This window comes from Anser cygnoides, chromosome 4 (assembly GCF_040182565.1).
Source record: "Anser cygnoides isolate HZ-2024a breed goose chromosome 4, Taihu_goose_T2T_genome, whole genome shotgun sequence".
Taxonomy (NCBI): domain Eukaryota; kingdom Metazoa; phylum Chordata; class Aves; order Anseriformes; family Anatidae; genus Anser; species Anser cygnoides.
The window spans coordinates 75,868,031-75,890,621 of NC_089876.1; the positions used below are offsets into that span (position 1 = coordinate 75,868,031).

Genomic DNA, 22,591 nt, shown 5'->3' on the forward strand with positions numbered 1-22,591 from the left:
ATATTAGGAAGAAATTCTTGGCTATGAGGGTGGTAAGGCACTGGAACAGGTTGCCCAGAGAAGCTGTGGGTGCCCCATCCCTGGAGGTGTTCAAGGCCAGGTTGGATGGGGCTTTGGGCAACCAGCTCTAGTAGAAGGTGTCTCTGCCCATGGCAGGGGGGTTGAAATTAGATAATCTTTAAGGTCCCTTCCAACCCAAGCCATTCTATGATTTTGTGATTCTATGAAATACAGAAAGAGGCAGAAAATAGTAGAAACAGAGCTTCATAGCGTAGCTAGGTGACTAAAAAAGAGTTACTTCTGAGCAGGCAGTGTCACTGGGAGCACAAACTCTAGACTCAAAACACACAGACTACAGGGACAGCTTTTTAGAATTCATTGCTCTTCATCTCTGAGCCAACAAAATTGCCCCAAAAAAGCCCCATGCCCCTTTCCCTGTTTGTGTCTCCTTCTGGATGTACCTGACCAGTCAGACCATTTCCAGACTCATTTCTCCAGACAACCACTGTGCCCTCCCATTCAGAGTTCTGCTCAGGTCAGCTAAGAGGGAAGTTGAGCTGCCATCAGTATCAATGGGATTTCGGCACAAGGACTTTGAATTCTGCTACACCTCATGCACAGTGCTGTCCCTGCAGGGTTTGTCATGGTTCCCAAGGGTCACAATTGCAAGCTTCAAGTACATACAGTGCCCAGCACCAGGCTGGATGTGCAGCTGTCTGCTTCGATTCACTTTAAAGCTTTCCTCCAGAAAGCAAGCAGAAGAACAAATTGTCTAACAAATAGACTTCTTTTGTTCTTCGCCAAGGCAGCATGACTGGAGTTCCCTTGCAAACAGGAGCACACACGCACACCCGTGCTCACTCCAAGTGCCAGTGCTTTCAGAAGGTGCTGCACGACAAAAGCATGCACGAAATCAGGCTCCTAAGGGCCATTGGTACATTACATTACTGGGACATTACAGTACATTGGTGCTGCCTGCCAGCTTGCGTGGCATGGTGGAAAGGAAGGTGCCAGACTGCAGAGAGTGCTTGGGCGGGCAGGTGCATTTGGGATTTTGCCCAGCAGCACCTGGCCAAAGTGATGCTCTGTCCTAAGTGTTACCAGTGGTGTCAATAGTGCGCCTACTTCTCCTGTTAAACTGCCCGTATTATGAATATTCGATCAAAGCCTCGTAACTTTACACTTGTAATGTTTGCTCACTAAGGTCCTCCTATTGATTTTATGCCCCAATCTCACCAACGCTCACAGCCACTCAAAGAAAACAGACGAACGTTGAGTCGACCTTTCAGCTCCACAAAAATGCTCTTTTGCATGAGGGATTTGGTAACTTTGAAGATCACAGACAAAGATACTCGAGGTCCTTCCTCATCACCTCAAGTGCCAGCTGGCAACACCACCAGCAGAAGCCAGGGGACAGATTCCTCCTGGCGTGGTTCAGACTGTGTCTCTTCCCCCTTACGAGGACAATCCCTGGCCGATCAGCACAGTTGGCGCGCAAGTTAACTCCCTACCATACTTTTCGTTCAGCCCCAAAGATTCAATGAATACGTTTTTATTTAAGTGCTCAATCACTTTCTTGCTGACAGGACAGATTCCTTTGAAGTGGGAAACCCAAACTAAATAAACACATCCACAAGATCCAAGTCTTAAAATAGAAGCCGTTGGCTTGCTAGATTAAGTTATTCTGAATGCAATTTTCTTAAGTGAATCCAATGCTTAGGAAGGGCCGGAGTGACAGAGATGCTAATCCCCGGCTGCCAGGACAGGGACAGCATGCAAAGCAGCTGTGCTGCCTTCCCCAGGGGCCTACGAAATGGGACTAAACCCAACGGGGAGGTGGGAAGGGTTTTCACACCCCACGTGCCACCCCCAGCTTGGCGATAGCTGCCCCCCAGCCAAGACGGGGCCGTCTGGAAGATCCCAGCGCATCGTGCTGTGCATGGGGCAGCAGCTGGGGATTTGACGCACCTCGGGCTGCAAATTGTTCAGTATTCCTTCCGCAGCGTATTCTTGCACATATGTCTCTTTCTGAGAGACACAGACACTATTTTATGGCTCAAAAAAAAAAAAAATAAAATAAAAGAAGGCGCATGCCTCTAATAGGTCTTCAGAAATATTACAGCAGCAGTAAAATGCTTTTGTGTGGGTTATTTCCTTCCCGTATCGGGAGAGCTTTCCCTAACCATAAACAGAAGTTAAGCACTCTGGAGGAGCCAGGCCAGCAGTACCCAGCTCTTCAGTGCCTGCAGCCACGCAGCACTGCAAGGATCTGGAGAAAGTCTTTTCCTCTTTTAATTCCTGAACCCGTAGAGCTTCAGGCCTTCTTGAGCCCTATCCTCTCTGGCACTTGAAGCCCATAACAAGCTGTTCTTATTAACACCTTTTTCTGGACAGGAATTAAGTTGCAGAAGAGGTGGCACAGCACCAAAACAAGAAGAATGACATTTTGCTTTTACACCACCTGAAAATGAAAGCAGCAGCCCCACCTTTTACAGGTTACCTTGAATGAGCTCCTAGATATACAGAGAAATGAGATTTAGGGCACGTACATACACATGTTGATACACCAAAGCTCCAGCTTTGATTATTTGCAGTGGGTGGGGTTTTTGGTCATGCCTCAGCTGAAGTCACACACACGTGAAACCCACCTCTGGACCAAGCCACAAGGGGAATATTTTCTTTCCCCTTTACCCGTTCACAATTAGCTAGATTTACCAGCTGTACCACCCTGAAAGGGGGAAGGCAGCAAAAGCAGAAAGGTTGTTTTCTTCACCAGTATGTGCTGAAAGACCACGAACATACATACAAAAGCACACAGACGAATGGACATAAGCATGTGTATGCACAGTATCTGCACGAGGACTCTGCCTGGGTCGTCGACAAGACCAAGCTCTGAACAAAAGCCCACCCAGAGGCACCACAGAAACTTCTGCCCCCCCTTTTCCAAAACGAGAACTTGCAACCCCTGCAATGCCTGCCATTGCAGCGAGGTACCAAGGGGAACGGGAAGACAGCGTTGCTAAAAACCATGTTCGTATCCTTCTGCAGCTCTGCCAGGCACTGTTTTCCAGGCTGGATATGCTAGCACTAACACCCCAGTACATTCTTCTCAAGGTCCCCAAAATCTTCCACAAGCCAATGCTTCCTGAGGGACAGCACGATGCAGCTAGGGAATCTCTCACTGAGACCCCATAGCAACGCACTCTTGCTATTTCTACCTTCTTGCTTCCTCCTGTCCATGCTACCTGCACATTTCTCCTGGGATGCTAGCTCTTCAGGACAGGGGCCACCTCCATGCTCATCACCATGCAGATGCGCACCAGGAATACCCAAAATTTGGGCAGGGAGGGGGGCCCTGGATATAAGTGTTGCCCTTTGCATTCAAACTCTTCTAGCAGAATTCCTCTTCACTGTCAAACGGATGTGCTATGTTTTGCAAGTCACTGTAAGGTGTTTATAGATTGTATCCTCCAACCTATTTAACACCTCCAGCTGCTAACATACACACAGTTTAGCCACAAAGTAATAAACCCGGAGCCCAAGAACAGATGAGAAGGGACAAAAGGGAGGTTGCAGAAATCCTGCAGCTTCCAGAACAAAGTTTAATTCACTGGGAAAGGGGGGGGGGGGAACAAAGACAAAACAATTTTCTGTGTGATTTTAAGAAACAGCAATGGCTCTTTTGCAGCCTCCTCCTTTGTCTCCACATTCCCATCACACAGATGAGAAAGGTTTGCTGCCCCAAAACTAACGAAAAAGAGAAACCCACACATGCTAGAAAACAAACAGCTGTCTCCGTCTCCCATCTTCAGCACGCCCGTGATGTTGAGAAACCACCGAAAGATATCTCAAGCAGACAGGATGCACATTCACCAGGTGTTACTGCGGTTTGAGCGTCATCACGTGCCCCCTCTCCTGCAGCTACCTAAACGGACTGCTTTGCCTTTCCACTTACCCAGCTATAAGTGATTTTAGCTGATAAGAGTATGTACTGCTACAGCCGGCTTGTGCGTGAACTTGCAGCTAACTCTCCTGCAAATCCCACTTGAAAAGGGCAAAGCAGTTGCCAGTAAAATGGAAATAAAAATACATACGAATACAGAAACAAGGTGGAGAAGGGAAAGTGAGACCACTCTGACCACAGTGGATTTATCAAAATTTGAAATCCTCCTCATACACCCTCTTCCCTCCAAAAGCTGCCCTGAAATTACACCTCAGTTCTCTTCTTTTAAGGTTTATTAGACGTAGTATGTCTGACTATTGTACTAAGTACAATTAAAATTGTACTGTTAATTTCACAGAGCAAGAGTGTAAAGCCTTTCCCGGTTCTTTATGAAAAAGGACATTTTTTTCTCTGCACACATTGTTCAAAGTAACTTTTTCCCATTCCAGCAAAGCTGACCCACTACCTCGATTACAGGTCTGGCTCAAGCAGGGCAGCACGAAGCCTGACGAGCAAACAACAACTTACTCCTCCTGGCTCACGCTCCCAACAAACCAGCACAGATTTACCCACGCAGTCACCATTTACCGGGGGATGCATTTTTTTTTCACACCCCTGCGCCAACCCTCGGAAGGACACGAGGTGTCCCAGAGGGGTGGGAAAAAAATAAATAAAATTCAGGGCCCCGGGGCTGCTTTTTCATCCTGCCCCACACCTCCAGGCCACAGATGCAGCGAGCAAGCGGCGGCTTTGTCATGCAAATGGCAGGGCGCAGGTACACCGCGGGGGGACCCCTGCCCCAGCCCCGGCAAAGGATGCCCCGCTGAGGTGGGGCTGGGGGTGCTGGGGTGAAAGGCAGAGCGTGGAGACCCCAGTTTGGACGCAACGCCCGTCAAGAGCCAGCTGTCAGCTCCGGGACCGGCGGAGATTAGAGTTCAATTAAACAAAAAATATTATTTAATAACTCAAGCGTGTAGGCTTGCGGTTAAACTGAAGGCACTCCAGACTTATGTCAACATTGCAGCGCTCCCCGAGCGCTGTTTTACAGAACTAGTGGTGCTGCTCCAACATGTACGAGCAGTGCCGAGCTGAATTAGCCCCTTAGATGCCAGGCAGGAGTCTTTACAACCAGGGAGCAGATGCGTGCCCCCCTTCCCTCCAATGTAGCCCTGTATGTGGGCTCCCCCAGTACCTGAGCTACCTGAGCAGGATACATCTGCAAGAAGCTGATGCTCTTCTGAAAATCGATGCCAGAGCAGTAAGAAGCAGCAGCCCTCCTACATGCATACATGCAGAAAATCCTAAGTGAATAATTAAACCAGATTTTGTGACTCCAAGCCTCGCGCCAGCACCGGGTTCGTTCTTGGGAGCATAGCGGGGGAAAGAGGCCTTCAGCTTCCCCGGCTCTGCAGGGACAGGTTTGGGGCTCGGTGCCCTCTCACGACGCTGCATCCTTTCCCCCTCGATGCATCGGAGCTAAAGTTTTCCACGGAGCAGTGCTTACAACAGCGAATATCAACAATCATGGTCACCGCACGGGGGGACTGCCAGTGCTACAGCTTGTGTGTGTGCCCCGTCCTAAACGAACGCAGGCCCCCGAGCAGCAACTCCCGCGCACGCACCGTCTCTTTTAAACGCAGAGCTATGGAAAGCAAGACGTGGTGCATGTTTCTGCATCTTTCAGACGTGAGCAGCGACATGTCATGACAGCAGAATTGGGAATTTTGGACTGCCAGACTGCTCAGTCCTTCCCAAGTAAACACCCGGTATTTTACCACCCTTTGCTACCATTAAATCGCCGACACTAATTGGGCCCCGTCCTTTTGCTTTTGAAGTCAAAAGCCACAGCCCTGAAGAAAAAATCAAGAACGTAGGGGACCAAAATAATGCCAGTCGTTTGACAAAGGCTGCCAAATAAAAATCTAAGAGCCGGTAAGAAGGAAAACTGCTTTATCATGAGGAAATAGCAGCATCCAACTTCTCGTACTGCAGCACATATGACTGCAGCGACATTCCTTCAGTAGGATGCCTACGAGCAAATTTGTTTCTCACTCTGCTCTCATTCTACTAATATAGTTTCCACAGCTCGTTTTAATATTGTCTCCCCATCACCTCTCTCTCTGCATACCCAGTGGCCAGAGGAATTTACTGCCCCAAATTAGAAATGCATTAAAATCCATCCGTCCAGGTACCTCTTCAGCAATGAAATCAGAGGGACTGACCTGGAGGAATCGGTGCCCGCCACAACGTAACGGGAAGCCGTACCTCCGGCTCTGCACTAGGGCTGACATGAATTCCTACAGCACCGTTTCACTTCACAGTGCGTGGAGGAAGTTACACCGCGTGTTTCAGAGCACGACTCCCAGAGATGCATAAAGCCTTTGCATGGAGCAGCCGATGGCAGGAATAAATGTCAATCAGCAAAGAGCAATGCCATATCTGACGGCAAAAGAAAAAAGAACCAAGCCTTTTCATCTCACTGACAAGCAACTCAAGCAGCTCTGCTTCCAGCCCTCGCTACTCCTCACCAAACAAAGAGTTAAAGCCAGAAAATTCACATCTGTCCTAGTGACTACAAAGACGGCATTTACATCATTCCGCCATACATTATCCTACAGTCGTAAACCAGGGCTCCCCCCCCGGCCCCCGGCCCTGTTCAAAGGACGTCAGACGCTGGCTGAGCTTAATCGCCGATTTCAGCTTTTTCCAGCAGGCTCACGACCGACACCTCCACGAGCTCTGAAACCCCGCCGGCTGCAGGCTCCAGAAGTGCAGCCTTCACCTTAGCTGAAGCTACCCGAAACCACAGCGTGCTCACGCGCTGCAGGACGAGCAGGAGGAAACCCCGCTCGCCAAAACCCGTCTTTGGAAGAGATAACTCACTGTTCTGGGGATGGGTGGCGACAGAGATCCATTAGGCATGTACGGGTCGTTATTCATATTTGGCATCATGATATACCCAGAATAACCGGAGTAGGATGGTCCCTTGCTGTATAAGCCACTGTCTGGATGTTTTCCTATGGAAGAGGAAACAATGATTACATTATTCCCCACACATGCATTTCTTGTAAGTTAGAGCACTTAAACAGGTACTGTGCATTCACAGAAATGTTCTGCATGCAAACGTTTCCTTGCTTACGGCAATTACTTCGAGCAGAAAGTAGTCTGCAGCAATTCACAATAACATATTTTTTTTTTGAAGAAGAGTTAATTCTTCAAGTACTACGTGCATTCAGCGAGGAGTTTACACTTACTGTATGACAAACCCTCAGAGTAACCCATTTATTTTGCCAAGCCCCCATTCAAATAGGCAGAAACATCAGCAGGGACAGACATTTCTCAAGTAGCAGTTTTCCCCCATTTTACACATCCCTCTAGGATTTGTGGATTCAGAAGTATTGTCAGTATGGGTTTTCAACATCATTGTTAGGAAAGGGAGGAACGGGGCAGTGATAACTAGATATAATTGTTTCCTTCTCTTGCTGAGACTCTGTGTGCAGCGAACAATTCAGGCTGGCCATGCTAACCGGGAACAATTAGGGGGCAGGGGCTGGCTTCTAAGGAGACCCTCGTGAATTATTTTTTGGGGGAGAGCGGGGGGGAAGCTGTGTAACAGGCATGGCACCATAGTTGAGAGGAAAGCCAAGTGAGGAAGGTGATTTTGTATGAAAATAAAGAACTTGGCCCTGGGCCCTGCAAAGGGATGGGCACCGGAGGGGGCGAACAGGTCTCCCACCTGACAGTCGTTGGCAGTGGCACCACTTGCAGGTGAGCTTTTAGGAGGATGCAAGGCGGAAGGGAAAACTGTGCAGAGCTGATCTCCTCCCCCTAACTGCCAAAATGCCAGCAGCATGGGCATTATTGCTTGTAGGCTGTTTAACGACCAGTTTTGTGACAGATCACCGCAGAGTCCCGGGAAGCACCAGGGCTGAACGGTGCCTGTCTCTACATGGCATTTATGATCTGGCTTAGCTCACGATCATAAGCATTTCACTTTAAACACAGCCTTCCGTCCTTCACAACACTCATTCTTTGTACACATGTCCAGCTTCCTAAGCGATATTTGACAAACTTTGTTATTTCCTCTGTCCTCCTCAACCCAAATTAACCGGCTGGTACATTAGAAAAGGCAAGAGGTCTGTTAATGTTAGATTTGAAGAGGGGCTTTAAGGGACAGACTTTGGCTAAGGGGAAAAAAGCACACAGTTTCTGAATACAACTCAGCTGCACCGTCTGAGTGGGGAGATAGATGCGTTTAAGCTGATATCCTAAAAATAGTTATTTCTTCAGCGAGGATCCATTTGGCCTACTTATCAGTTTCTAGACAACTGCAATACCATTTGGTCACTTGAGATAAACGTGCTGTACATCCATCTCCTTTCCAAAAGTGCTTTGAAAGCACCCTGGCGTCCCCCTTCCCCAAAAGATACTAAATCTACACCTCCCCAGAGAAACCAAATTCCAGCCCGTGGGGGCTCGGGACAATATTGCAAGACGGGACCGTGCGGTACTCACCTTCCTCGGGGTGCTCTCTGCTTTTGTCATGGTAGGAATCCTGCGCCTGAGTTTGCCTGGAAACCTGACCACGGGGAATCCACCGCCGGAGAGGAAGAAGGAAAAGAAGAAAAGTCATTGTGTGGATGCTCACGTATCGGCCACGGGGCTTACATCTTCTTGGGGACAGAAGAAAGTTACGGCAAGAGATAAGCATCTTTGCTTTTCCTCGTAAGCCCTTTGGAAGGCAACTGCACCAGGATCGTTTGTATAAGCGATTGTTTTACGACAACTGTGTGGCTTTGCGAAGCCACAGAGCCAAAGCGCCCTGCGTTTAACGAAAGGGGCTTATTTCTGGAAAACACACCGAGCTTTGGCGGGCGAAACCCCCTCGCTACACAGAGTTACCAAAAATAATAGTGAGAATCGGGTTGCCAGGTCTTTAGGAAAAAAAAAAAAAGAAGGAAGAAAAGAAATTAAAAAAGAAGAAAAAAAGAAGAAATTAATAGAAGAAATTAATAGAAGAAATTAATAGAAGAAATTAATAGAAGAAATTAATAGAAGAAATTAATAGAAGAAATGAAAGAAGAAATGAAAAAGAAGGAATACAAAAGAAGGAAAAAGAAGGAAAAAGAAGGAATGAAAGAAGAAGGAATGAAAGAAGAAGGAATGAAGAAAGAAGGAATGAAAAAAGAAGGAATGAAAAGAAAAAAGAAATGGAAAAAAAAAAAAAAAACCAACAACCACAAACGGGTCCCCGGCTCGCCCCACGTTGTTTTAGCGTCGGGAATTTCTTCCCAAGCAGTTTTTGGGCAAATCCCTCGGAGAGTTTGCGGCTGCCCCCGCCGGTGCTGCCGGGCTCGTTTCGGGGTGCCCCAGGTGCCGTCGGGGGGTTTGGGGGGACCTCCTCGCCCCGGGCGGGAACGGGAGCGGCGGTGAGGGGCCGGGGCTGTTTTTTTTTTTTTTGGGGGGGGGAGGAAAGAGGGGAAAAAAGGGGGCAGCTCCGTCCCTCCCTGCCTCCCTCTTCCCCGCACCTCGTGCCCGTTGGCGCCGGGGGCGATCTCGGACTCGTTGACCAGCGAGGACTTGATGTCGGCCAGGTCGCCCTCCTCCTCGGGGTGGCTGATCTCGGCGAAGATCTTCTCCTTCTGGGGGTCCCCCTCGTCCTTGAAGGGGATCATCTCGTCGGTGGCGCACAGCTCCGGGTCCCCCCCGCCGCCCCCGGCCCCCGGCAGCTGCGGCATCCTCCCGGCAGCGCGGCGTCTGCTGCGGCCGCCGGCCCGCCGCGGGAAGGGGAGCGGGAGGAGCAGCGGGGGGAGGAGGCGAAGGAGGAGGAGGAGGTGGAGGAGGAGGAGGAGGAGGAGGAGGAGGGAAGAAGGAAAAAAAAAAAAAAAAAAAGCCCCGTCAAGCCCTCGGGGTGGCGGCTCTCGCCAGCCGGAGCCCCCCCGCCCGCCCCCTCGGGGCCGAGCGAGCCCCGCTCCCTCCCGGTCCCGACCCCGGGGGGGGGGCTCTCGCCCCGGTTTTGCTGGCTTTAATAAGGCCAAAAACCCCTTTGGGGTCCCCCTCACAACCTCCCCCCCCCCCCCCCGAGCCCCCGGCTCCCTCTGAGGGGTCGCGGAGGGGAGCGGAGCCGGCCCGAGCCGTGCCCCCGCCCGAAGTTCGCAGCCACCCGGGCGGGCCCGGGTTAAAATGGCTGGGGGGGGGGGGGGGGGGGGGGACGGGACAAAACGGGGGGGGGGTGACAAAAGGCGAGGCGGGGGCACAACGCTGCACCCCCCAGGTCTTTGTCCGCCGCCTCGCCAGCGGCTCCCGGCTCGGCACGGCTCGGCTCGGCCCGGGAGGGGGGGAGAAACAGCCCCGGGGGGGGGGGGGGAGAAAGGGAGGGGAAAAAGGGGGGGGAAAGGGAAAAAAGCGGCCGCCCCCCCCCCCCCCCCCCCCCCCCCCGCCGCCCTCCCTCGCTGCCTCCGCCGTCGGGGCGGGGATGAAAGGAGCCGCCGGGGGGAGCCGCACCGGGACCGGGGGGGGGGCGAGGGGGGGGCCGGCGTTTTGGGGAGCCGTGGGTGGGTGTCCCCGTGTGCCCCCCCCCCCCCCCCATCCTCCCCGTCCCGTCCCTTCGGAAGTCGCGCTGCCCCGTTAGCTCCCCGGTGGCGCCGGGTACGGACGCGTTAAAAAAAAAAAAAAAAAAAAAAAAACTAATAATTAAAAATCTATCCACCTATCTATCAAAATTTAAGAAAATATCAGCGAGCAAATCCGCGCGTTTCGCTGCAAACCGCTTCCCGTGGTTTCGGCGTCGGGGCGGTCCGGTTCGCCCCCCGCACGCCCCCCACCAAATCGTCCCAGCAGGGGCGCGGGGACCCCGGGGGTGGCCGTCCCGTTTGGCCCCCCCCGTGGGGACACTCCGAAATGTCCCTGCCCGCGGGTTTTTGGTGCAAAACCCCGTGTTTCCCACGGGCGAGTGGTTAAAAACCGGCTGCGGACCAGGGAGCCGCAACCCCCCGGGACGGGGAGCAGGTAGTGGGAAACCTTGGGGGGGGGGGGGGGGGGGGGGGACACGGGGGGGGCCGCGGCTCGTCCAGCCGGACAAACCAAAAATAAATAACGGAGAAAGGGAAAAGGGGGAACTGCAAACCCCGAAAAGGGCCGGGGAGAGGCGACAAGCGGGGAGCAAGCGGCACCTCGGGGATGCTGCGTTTCGTACCGGAGCCGGGCGGCACCCCCCGGACCCCCCCCCCCGTCCCGGCACCCCCGTCCCGGGCTCTGGGGCCGGTCCCGGAGCAGGTTTCGGTGGCCGGGCTTCGCAGGAGGAGAAGGGGGCGGCGGGGGTGGAGACCGGCAAGATTTATGTCAAGAGGATAAACTCAGGAAACCTCAGCTCCGACGCCAGATTTCACTGGAGACGACGCAGAGCTGGCGGCTGCCGGGGGGGGGGGGGGGGGGGGGGGGGGCTGGCCGCCCGCTCTCGGTGCACTCCGGGCATCTTTTGGGGCGGGGGGTGGCTTCTTTGGGGTTTTTTATTTTTTAAATCGTTATTCTTCTCCCCGTTTCGGGCGTTGTAACGTTTTAGCCCGTTTTGGTTATTTTCGCCGGCGTAGTGATGTTGGGTGATTTTGTTGTTGTTGTTCTTTTTTTATTTATTTTTTTTAAATTTTTTTTAATTCAGCCCCCACCCCTCGGGTCGGGGATGGGAAGGGGGGGTGGGGGGGGGGCGGGGAGGGGGGGGACGCGACCGACGGGGACGGGACCCCCGATGCCAACCCCGCAGGACGACCCCCGGAGCGGGGTCAGGGCCCGCCTAGCGGGGTGGGGGGGCGCACAGGCTCCCCAAATCCCAAATCCCCCCCCCGGGTGCCCCAAGCCCGGCCAGGAGAGGAGGGGGGGGGGACACCCTTTGCGTGCGAAGCCGCCGGCGCCCGGTATATAGGGGAGGGCGGGACCGGGGCGGGACGGCGGAGCCTTTGATGTCCCGCCGGCGGCCCCTTTCATCCCCCCCCCCCCCCCCCGACCCCCCCCCCCCCCCCGGGCCCTTTGTGCGACTAAATTTGGCAGGAGCATGGAGGCGCGCCAGGGCGCCCACGTGTGCGCCGAGCTCCCAGCTGAGCCGGGCGAGGGTTTTCTTCCGGGTAAGGAGACGGCAAGGGGAGATCAAAGAGTTTGGGGAGCCGGAGCCGAAACGTGCGTGGAAATAAGGGGGGGGGGGAGAAAAAAAAAAAAAGTCATAATAATAATTAAAGGAATGATAATAAAAAAGAAAATCCAGCCCGGAGACGCGGGGGAGAAAAAGGGGGGAGGGAGCGCTGCGCACATGGTGGGGAGGGAGCGGAGGGATGGAGCTCGTTTTCTCCGGGAAAAAAAAAAAGCAAAACAAAACATATATTTCTGCAAATGTGCGTTTGGAGTTCTTCTCTTAAAGGACACACAAAAAAAAAAAAAAAAAAAGCCTTTTGTTTCAAAGCGCCGGGCTGTGGAGCCGAGCGGCTCCGCCTGCAGCTGCCGCCCGACGGCGCGTCCCTGCGGCCGGCCCGGCCGGGGCTGAGCCCCCCGGGGGGGCTGCGCCCCCTCCGTGCCCTCCCCGGCGGGGCAAGGAGAGGCAGGAAAGCCCCCCCCGTGTTCCTCAGGGCGGTGGGGGAGTTTGGAGGGAGGTTTTCCAGGGAAACACCACCCCCCGTCATGTCCTTCCCCCCCCCCCGGGTTTATTTCCCCACCAGATGTGGGTACTACTGGGCTGACCCCAAAGCTGGCAGCTTCGCCTTTGGGTCCGGGTTTGGGGAGGCGAAGCACGGGGATGCTGCTGCCGAGCGGGGGGAACGGTGCTGTACTTGCCACAGATCTGTGCTTTGGGGAGAGGAAGAGACAATACGGGATTAATCCGTGCCGAAACTCGGTGATCCCGACTCTTTCAGAAATGCGGATGCGACTTCAAAATTGTAACAAAGGGCATCCCGGCTGCGTTTCTAGCAGCTATAGCAAAGAATAACCGCGCTTCTCACCGAAAGCTACTTTGAAAGAGATCGCGTGTAATAGGTATTAGGATATTAAGAGTGTGTATGTGATTTTTTGCTTTTTAATTTACACATCCAGCTTTCCAGTTCTGGGATGCCATTAATGTTCTTAGCCCAGAATTACCTCGTTTAAAGAGCCAGGTTTTCTTAGCCCGCGCGGCAACACGGGCTTTATGAGATTTGAATGGGCAAATCCCAGCGGCGTGCTTTCTGCTGTAAGAACTTTTGTTTAGACGAAGGCAGTGGTGGCTCAGCTCTCGTGAATACCTCAGGTTATCTTATTTTGAGATTAAACGGTTAGCAGTTCAGGGGCTGCTTTCTTCCACGGCGCATCGCGAAAGAGAGGGGGAAACGGCACGGTTTCTTCCCAGAAACGGTGACACGAAACAGCTTGCCAAGTAACCCTTGCATCGCGCCGTGCCACCGCAGGATTGTTTCCGATGATTCATCAGATGGGATAATCCGCAGCGTGCGGATGAAAGGGAAGGCAGGGCTGGGAGGCACAGCGCCGAGCGCCCAACGCGCGCCGAGCGGTGGAGGGAAGGTGAGACCTGGGAAGAGCACAGCAGCTCGCTGCCCCCCAGCTGGGATTTTGAGGCCAGGGTTTTTAAAAGGACTGAGCGGATGTTCAAAGGGAGCGCGGTACCGCATCCCCGAGGGGGCCTTCGAAAACCCAAACTTTAGGAGTTGTGTGGGACGCAGCATCTCTCTTAGGAGAGATCCCAGCCGAAGGAAAGCCTTTTAATTGCAGAGTAGCACTTTTGCCCACTTACGTCAACATGTCCTCCTTCCTCAGAGGTGGAAATTGTGCTCCCAGATAAATAAATGCTATACGTGGCCCATATGCGGTGATTTTCCCCATCCTGGAGAGGCAGGATACCATAGCCGGGGGGTGACAACTAGAGACCCCTCCAGTGAGGTCGGCACCTCCAGCTCCTGGGGCCCTGACCAGAAACGTCGGTGAACACCTCACGCTGTGGCTTCTTGCATGCAGCAGGGAAAAGGCACGGAAGGGCTTTTGCTGGTGGTTTTGTGCACACATTCTTGGGAGCCTGGGGCTGAAAAGGTTTCTTCCTACCGGTGCTCGCTGGTACGGCGCATAATTAGTATTTATAGTCCCAGAAGTGTGCAGGGCGCTTTGTGGAGAAGTCATCCTTCTGCAAAAGCCCTCGGCCTGGCTGTAGCTAGGCCTACTTTGGAACTCAACCTAACCCAATTTACGTATCCTGCCAAACACAGAATTAAGACACAGAGCTCACCGCACCAGCGTGGTTTTTTTTTTTTTTTTTTTTTTTTTTTTTCTGGCATTGGAAACACTGACCTGCACTCCCAAGGCACACTCGGAGCACCTTGTGGACCCTGCCTCACTTTTAGGCAACAGGATTCCTGCGTGCCCAGCCACCCGTGGCCAGCAGACGCCTGGTGGCTCCAGAGAAGGTCCCTTGAGAGAGGTGGGAGGGCGGCGGATCCGCGGGCAGCTCTCCAGCGGCAGCTGTGCACCGGCGGTGCGGGCGTGTGGGAGGCTGCTCCCGGGCTGGTGAGACAGTTCAGCAATGTGGTGAATGTGCTCCCCGCGTGCGTGACTCCTGTTTGATTTTTTTTTTTTTTTTCTTTTTCCAACGCCCTGACCTCTGCCTGACCATGTCCTCCGTGCACACGCAGCTGGATGGAGAAGGAGAGGACCAGGGAAACGCTCCCCCGTGGGAAGTGTCGGGAGCTGGCAGTGAGGCGGCGAGTTTCCCTGCGTGCTGGGGAAGCTGCTTGGAGCTGGGATTTGTTGTCGAGCGTCGGCTCTCGCCGCCCAGAGAAGCAGCAGAGGTCGGTTTGCCTGGCTGAGGTGCTGAACGGCAGTGGGTGAAGGGCAGTCGGCCCTTCAGCGTTTGCTAGGCGAGTGACAGAAAAACGCAGCGAGGAGTTTGCAGGAGCCTGTGGTGTAGCCAGAGAGGAGTTTTCAGGAGCCTGTGGTGCTGTCAAGAGCCTTCTTATCTCAGCACCGTAGCCCCATGGTTCAGGCTCTGGTAGCAGTCCAAGGACGTGCACCTCCAGGGGGACGGGAGCGCAGAGGGCCACATCCAGCTCCTGCAGGCTGCTGCCTCCGTGGCCTGTGCAGTTTCAGTCAAATATTTCCGAAACTGTACCAAAGGCTCGGCGGAACAAAGGGATGGATGTGGGCAAAAGCCACTTGCAATATCTCTTGAGTCCAGCCAGAGCTGCGGGTGCTGGCCCTGCTAGGGATAAGCCCTGTGTGAGGGGTGAGGCCCTGCTGAGGCAGGACGGGCGGCCTGCGGAGGTGGGAAGCCAGGCAGGCCAGGGTCCGTGGTTGATCACTCGGCTGTCCCCGGCTGCTCATATCCCAGCAGAAAGCCCTGCTTTCTCTCATGCCTTTGCTTTGCCTCCTCTCCTCCATGCTCCCGGCCGAAAGCAAGAGTAACTTGCATGTCTGGGTAAACCACCAGCAGCAGGAGCAGCCTTTCCTTCCCACCCAGCAAGGCTTCTCAACAAAACAAGGGACTCCAGCTAATAATGCTCTCCTTGGCTAAGAGACCGTAATAACTTTTACTAATTTCACTACCTTTTCATGCAATGTGTAATTAAATTATGAAGCTCCTTGCCATAGAATGTTATGGAGGCCTGAATTATAAATGGATTCTGAAAAGGATTAGGCAAATTCATTTTGGCTACGAAACACGACCGTTTGGATACAACCTCCGGCTTAAAAAGTCCCTAAACCTCCAACCGCAGGAAGCCCGTCCCGGCACAAGGAACGTAACGCAGCAGAAGAAAGCGGCCTGGAAAAACCAAAACAGCGGAAACCAACCCAAACACTTGCTGTGACGTGAAAGTCAGATGTCTGCAATCTGATCCAACTTAAAATGAGTTTTAATATATTAATCAGGAGGATCACCTTTTTTTTTTTTTTTTCCTTCCAAATTTGAATTTACAGCATGCCGTCAGTCACTAGCCTCAAGCTATAACCAAGATTAATACCAGCTGATGTGTGCATGCCACTACCACATTGATAATGAAATAAAACTTTCCCTGGTTTATTTGCTTCTCCCTCGAGGAATTCAGTCTTTCAGACCTCTCTCTCAGCCAAGACTACTTTTAATAACATTTATTTATGTTTGCTGGCCATGAAGCATCTAAATAGTGTTTCATAAAAAAATGATCTTTATATAAGAAAGATCAGAAGTGTTGCACGGTATTTATATTTCTTTAAAGAGGGTAACACTGGCATGCAGACAAGTTGTGGCTCACTATTATATGTTAACAAAAGATTATCCATGAAACGTTGACCACAACAAAAACAATATTCAATAACCATAAAAATTAGCTTTTAGTGGCATTTAATTTCATTTTCAATGCATTATTTTGACTTGCAGTAAACCTTTCTGTTTTCCCTCAAACTCAAGCAAACACCTTGTTGTGCTGAGCTGTCTTTTTGTCTAACAAACCCTGCATTTAGCCCTGATACGGGCATAGGATTCACCAGATTATTTTGCATTAGAGGAGCAGTATCTTTAGCGAGAGCAATTAAAACAAAGGGGCTGCAGGCCAAAGTGCTAGAGCTGTGTAAGGATAGCAGAAGTCGTAGATTAAGCTGTATATTAATTACTGGATTCCCTACCGGGAGCTGTGAACAGTTAATTCTTTAATTTTATGTTGCGTTTTTAAGGTAGTTCGTGGTCCTCTAAAACCTGACACGTCAGGAGGTTTTGTACATAGATGTTGAAATGATGCTTTAGGAGCTATTACGGATGCATTGGAAAACATCCTCTGGCAGACCACAGAGGCGGATCCACAGAAAAGGTGCGAAGCAGCTTTTAGGGGCCGTTAGCTCGGTTGCTTTGCACAGAGCCCTTGCACAGAGTTGCGATGAGCTCTTTTTATGTCATCTGCACCCCTGACCTGTGCTTGAAGTTGTGGGTCCGAAGGAAGGTCTCCCCACCTTCCCTGCTTACAGAGATGCCTGCACAGCCTGTGTTGTCCACAGGACCTTCTCTGAATGCTTGCTTGGGGCTTAATCCTAGGTCTGACCGCAAGAGTGGCACTGCTTTTGCAATTGCCCTCTGGGGTGTCTTTCCCTCTGTGCTGGATGCAGTGGGGGCACGGCCCTTCTGCCTGCGAAGTTATGTGCAACAGCAGGATGGGCTGAAAATTGCCCCAAGGTCCCTTACTGTCCCTTCGTCTTATTTTTATGGGACTTGGACATGACACCAGCAAAGAAGACAACAATATTGATGAAGACCTGCAAGTGTTTAATGCCAATTGTTGCATGGTAAAGCAGAGAAAACACTGCCAAAGGAGGCTGGTTGCTAATTACTAATCTCAAGGCCTCCAACACAAGGGACAATGAAAGGATTTTCAGGCACATACTTCCAGCAGTCTTGGCAGCAGTTGCTTAAAATTAATCCTTGCTTGTGGTTTCAGAGACTTGGGTCTTGGAACTGGCCCATGGTGTCCTCTGTGTTTGCACAGCGAGGAACACAATGGGACTCCGATCCCGGTGTCTGAATACATGTATGTGCACCTGTGTGTACGTGTATGTGGATGTGTAGCACACTTAACCATCCTGAGAGGTATCAGTGTGAACATCTCTGTGGCCAAGGCAGTGGCTTAGGCAAGCAGACCTCACCGTGGTCAGGTCCAGCCCTCCTCTTACTGAGCCAGGAGCACAGCTCCCCTGCATTTCCGCAGCATAAACCTATCTCACCTCCTCTCTTTGCTCAGGTAAAGTGTTCTTGGCACGTCTTTCTCTTCCTATTGTCGTCAGAACCAGATGTGCCAGGGCTCCAGTACCAGCTGGTGAGTGTGCCTCCCACCTGAAAATAGCATGAACTCAGTAAGGGGAAAGAAAAAGCCACCTCCCCATACTTTATTGTGGTGTTGGTGCCAGCTCAGGGAAAACGCGAGGTTGGTTCTTTGTGCAATGTGCGTGACTTGCTCTCTGCTCTCGCCAGCATGAAGCCACCGCTGTCCTCCCTCACCCTGCTCCGTGCTGTGAGAGGGCAGGCACAAGCTGGCGGGGTGGGGAGCTTTCCCATATGACCCAAAGGCCAGATTCTGCCACCTCTCCTGAAGATGGAGAGCCGTCACTCGTGCCTGTGTCGGTGCAGTGGTGCAGAGCACTTGTCTGAAGGGCTCTTGAGGTGAGGTGCACAACTGGTGTTGAAGCATGCACCGATTTCGGTATCTCTTAGTCATTATTCAGGTTCTGAGCCCTCAAATACTGAAGTTTTCTGCCTTCTCCTTGGGAAGGGAGGGAATCTGCTGACCCAAGGCATTTTACTTGTTTTTATCTCCTTGTCCTGTAGGAGTTTAGTTCACGCAGCTGTGGGGCGATGCAGTTTAGCTGGACTTCTTGGCTATACTTTTCCTTTCAATTTAAGGGTTTTCTTCTGCACAAGTTGCTGTTTGTGTAAATAACCTGTTGTGTTGCATGGTGGGGCTATACAATTAATCATCCTTACTTAGCTTAGGAGGGTTTCTGTAAGTGGTCCACCATTGGTTTAATAACAGTGAGTAAATCTGGCCATTCAGACACGTTGATGTAACGGGAAAGTTTAATTGGCAGGAATTTTGCAGGAATACGAATTTATTTCACTTATACACACACAAAAACTGTAAGGACAACTTTCTAAGTTTGTAGGGCTCCTTGACGTAAGTGCCTAAACCAAATGAAACCATTAGAAGAACACAAAGCTGCTCACTCAGCTTCGAGCACCTGTCTCAGAAACCCACCTCTGCAGACTGCTGTCTGTATATATATTCTCTGCGGTACGTCAGGAGGGACAGGAGGCTTTGCTGATATTCCCATGGGAGGACCGGGGTGATGTCTCCAAAAAGGTGAAGGAGCCTCACTACAAATGCTGTACCCTGAAGCCCTTCATCCTTCAAACAGCGCAAGATCTGGCTCCAGCACCTCCACCGGCCATGATGGTTATGGAGTAGCACAAGCAGGAAAGCTGCAAGTCATTTGGAGATCAAAATTAAGACAACTGGCAGTAAGGTGTTATGCAGAGGCATGTGAAACACTCCATGCACCACTGTGTTATTGACCAGCCTCATTTTTGGGGTGGTGGGGGGCATTTCCCCAATGCATGGAAAGATCTGCCCCACTTCTATACTGCTAGCAGTTTGGAAATCTTTTGATAGGGGAGCTGGCCGAATGTACCATCTCATCATGTTCATGTGCTTTCTTGTGTGTTGTAACCTAAAAATAATGTTTCAGCCAGATTTCGGAGCAAGATTTATTTTTAGTTTCTTTTAAGGCAATTTGGAGCCAGAAATGAACAAAAAAAGCCTCCAAACCCCAAATGAAATGGCACCGCTGAACAAAGGGGCTCTTGTTTGTAAACTTCCATTTTCAGGGCTTGTTGCACATTCTACTGGAACAGTTTTTCATCTTTCACTTACGCAGTCCAATTTTTTAAACACAAACCTATTCAAGAATCAAGTACTTTCTACTGCCTTTTTGAGCGTCTTTTCAGGGCCATGTCTTGGTTTCCCAGAAAGCTGAACATGCTTCTCTCGCATGTATTGATCCTCTTAGATAATGTCTCCAAAGAGAAAAATAAAACAGTGTTTCAGTTCGCAGGGGAGCAAAGTTAAAGAGGCTGAGCCAAATCTGTCCTGTAATCTGTCAGCTTCAGAGCCTTCATCGCTTAATGATCCTCACCTCATGTTTCTGCCACTTGCAGCACAAGAACAGGACTCTGTTTCAGAAAAAAAAACAACAACCCAGAAACAACAACAAAAAAGTCCCTCTCCCCCCTCAATTTCCCTTTGAATCTAGTCATGGTCTAGCCAGGAGAAATTTTTTCTCTGCACTTCTACCTTAATATTTCTGTCTACATCGCTTTGCCGTTCTCTGCCGCCAAAGCTAAGTGTTTGCTGAATTAAATAAACCATGCAGCTTTGACAGAGCTCGTGAATGCTGCCATTGTCATGAGAATCCTTTCGCCGATCCGACCCCAAATCCTATTGCCAACTTTGTTCTTACTGGTGCGGTAGCAAGCAAACATGAATCGATCATGCTTGCGAGGGTAAGGCATTCTCCAAAAAGTACAGGCGGATTACAGGCTGATTTTGTCACCAAGCAGCAAAGCTTCAGGTACGTTGTGTTTGGTCTGGTTTGGAAGCAGTCCTGTCTGTCTGGAAAGGTTTTGAAATTAGTAAATGCTCAGTGAATTAGCCACACGTTAGAGAAAAGCTTTTCATCCTATAGCTGACAAAAAAAACCACAAAACAAAACAACAACAAAAAAACCTAGTTGGTTTCAGTTGCAAGTTAGTTAAAAATCTTGGATTTAATGGATTTCCAGTGTTTGCATAATGCAACAGGGGATGGTGCAAGGAAATTGATTGTTCTTATCTGTGCTATCTGGAGGAACTGTAGGGGTGATACAGTGTAAAGTCACTAAGTGAAAAATGAGAGCTATTTCTGACAAGATCGTTTTTTAAGGACCTTAAGAGGAGAGGTCTGAATCCTCATCACAAAACCATGATAAATGTCCCCTGTAATTTTCCGTGCCTTAAATGCCCACGCCTTGTTACATAGTCCAGAACCAGACGATCTTTGTGCCCTGCTGAGTTCACATAACAAAATCGGGGTCTTGTATGAGGTCTACAAAGAGATGTGCCCACCTTAGACTCCAGTTGCTGTTTGTAAGACTACCCAAGAACATCCTGTCTCGCAGACCACGCTGTTACTTCCTCTAACACCTTGTCTTTCCTCCCTTTTTGAGCCTGCTGAACAGCAGCAGCAGCAGCAGAGACCTTTTGAGGGGCCGTGACTTGGAGCTGGTGGCTCAGACCAGTATTTGAGATCCACGAGTGTCACTGGCTTCAGGTTTTTGGTTTCTCAGTGAAGGTAGTTGTGTGCGACGGTACAACCCTTTTCGGCAATGTTTTCCTTCTTGCTTTGCTCTCCTTTCTGACAGTGCAGTGCACAAAAACTGAACAGGGCCGCTCAGAGAGCTGCTGCACGCATGACTCACGTCGTCTCCAGACCTGGTGTTTCACTCAAGTGTGTCTCACGCGAGAACCACGCTCTCACCCGGTGGTTTAGGTGAGTCACGCTCGGCCCAGCTCATAGCAAGAGGTGAAAAGCTCCTTTCGTTGACTTCTTCCAGTGACACAACGTCAGGGCATACTTACTGCTCGGTTCCCCGTGATCTCTTGCAAGCGCTCAGCCTGCTGCATTGACCTCTGGGGCAAGGTGCCCTGGCTTTATTGATGCTTTGGTGTCCATGAAGGGTGTATGGTGCCTGGTTTCTCCAAAAATGGGCCCTTTCTATGAGCTCTCTTGGAAATAAGGGAAACTGTGTTCTTTCTCCTTAAGGTACAAGGAGAAAGGTGTCTTGCTTTATGCTTTCAGATTCGTAAGCGGGAGCTCCAGGCAATCCAGGCTTGCTCGACAGTGGGCTCCCAGCCTCACCATGGCAGTGGCCGGCAGAGGCCTGGCTGCTGTCTGGTTCTTGCTGCACAAACAGAGGCTGGTGCAAGCCAACAGGATAATTCATGTCCACCGGAATTCAGACTGTAGCTCAGAAGTGACTCTTCAAAAGCCCCAGCATAATTATTTCACCTGGAGTTGGAATTTTTTCTTCAGGCTTGACTTACAGTTTATAAATATGTGAGATAGGAGATTGGTAATTCAGTTTATAGTTTGTATGAACCCTGAAGCTTATGTCAATGCTGTTATCTATTATAGAAATGCAAACATGCTCTTTGATGTGTTATTCTCAGTGACTTGGGAGGATAAAGACGGAATACTCTATGGGCATTTGTAAAAGAAATTCAGAAATTGCAAGTCTACTAGGACCTAATAACATATTTTCATATATTTTTTTCCTCTTTTGCAATATGCTTGATTACAATAACTTAAAAACAAGAAAAATATTGCATCTGTCTAGGCTCCTGCTGTAGGATAGCTCAAACCAGTTTCCCTGCCATACCGGACCCCCTTTTTTGAGTATGCCAAAGACTTCCTATATTGTAATGGCAAGGAAATTTGGTGCCACATAGCTATGATTTAGTCTGTTGGGCAGATTTTCTTGCTATAGGAGCACCTCCTGCTGGCTCAGCACAGCACTGCTCTTGGACTGTGCATGTTTCTCAGATTTGGGAGTGACAAGGAAGCCAAGGGAGGTATCTTGAGATAAAGAGAAATAATTCGAGTGGGACCAGCTCTGGTGCTGTGCATTGTGATAGAGATGGCTCTGGCCATGGACGCTACCCGATCTGCTACGGACGCATACGTACATAAGCCGTAATGGCGTATTGTTACTCCCCTAGCTCTGTTCAAGAGGGTCTTAAGAGTTTCCATTTGTGCTTTTCCACAGTGAACCGGCCGGACGCAGATGAAGACCACAGAATGGGTGGCAGCAAAATTGCAAAATCAGGAGTGAGAAACAGCAAGAAGACATTGTGCTAGTCCCTGGTAGCTTGCACTAGTCAATGAAAAATCAGTCTGAATGTTCTTTCCACCAAAAATGCCATTTTTATTAAAAATGTGAATGTTTAGTGGGTTTGTGAACTTTTCAGTGAGTTTCATTTGAAAATAAGAAAGCAAAATATGAATATGTCCTGTTTGACTCCTGCTACAACAAGAAGCTTCAGTGTTTCATTTCCAAACAATTTTTTCTTGA

At 50.7% G+C, this 22,591-nt stretch overlaps 1 protein-coding gene and 1 long non-coding RNA gene across 8 annotated transcripts in view; one reads left to right on the plus strand and one right to left on the minus strand.

Annotated features, from left to right (window-relative positions):
* Window positions 1-9,802, minus strand: part of LEF1 (lymphoid enhancer binding factor 1) — a 62,533-nt gene extending 52,731 nt beyond the window's left edge. For 3 of the 4 annotated variants that reach the window (XM_066996416.1, XM_066996414.1, XM_066996415.1), the window contains exons 1-3: window positions 9,472-9,802; window positions 8,459-8,522; window positions 6,827-6,960 (exon numbers count right to left, since the gene is read on the minus strand). In XM_066996416.1, the coding sequence (XP_066852517.1) occupies window positions 6,827-6,960; window positions 8,459-8,522; window positions 9,472-9,681 (408 nt within the window). In that variant the 5' untranslated portion in view covers window positions 9,682-9,802. The remainder of the gene's footprint in view (window positions 1-6,826; window positions 6,961-8,458; window positions 8,523-9,471) is intronic. The other variant, XM_066996417.1, reaches the window with a different exon arrangement.
* A 2,165-nt stretch (window positions 9,803-11,967) lies between these two features.
* On the plus strand, window positions 11,968-22,471 carry LOC125183099 (uncharacterized). 4 transcript variants are annotated; one of them, XR_010831291.1, is made up of 4 exons: window positions 11,968-12,060; window positions 14,602-14,757; window positions 20,882-21,009; window positions 22,286-22,471. It is a non-coding gene; the product is annotated as an uncharacterized lncRNA (long non-coding RNA). The 4 variants fall into 4 exon arrangements; XR_010831290.1 differs by having other exon boundaries at window positions 20,887-21,009; XR_007164280.2 differs by lacking the exon at window positions 20,882-21,009.
* The last annotated feature ends 120 nt before the right edge of the window (window positions 22,472-22,591 follow it).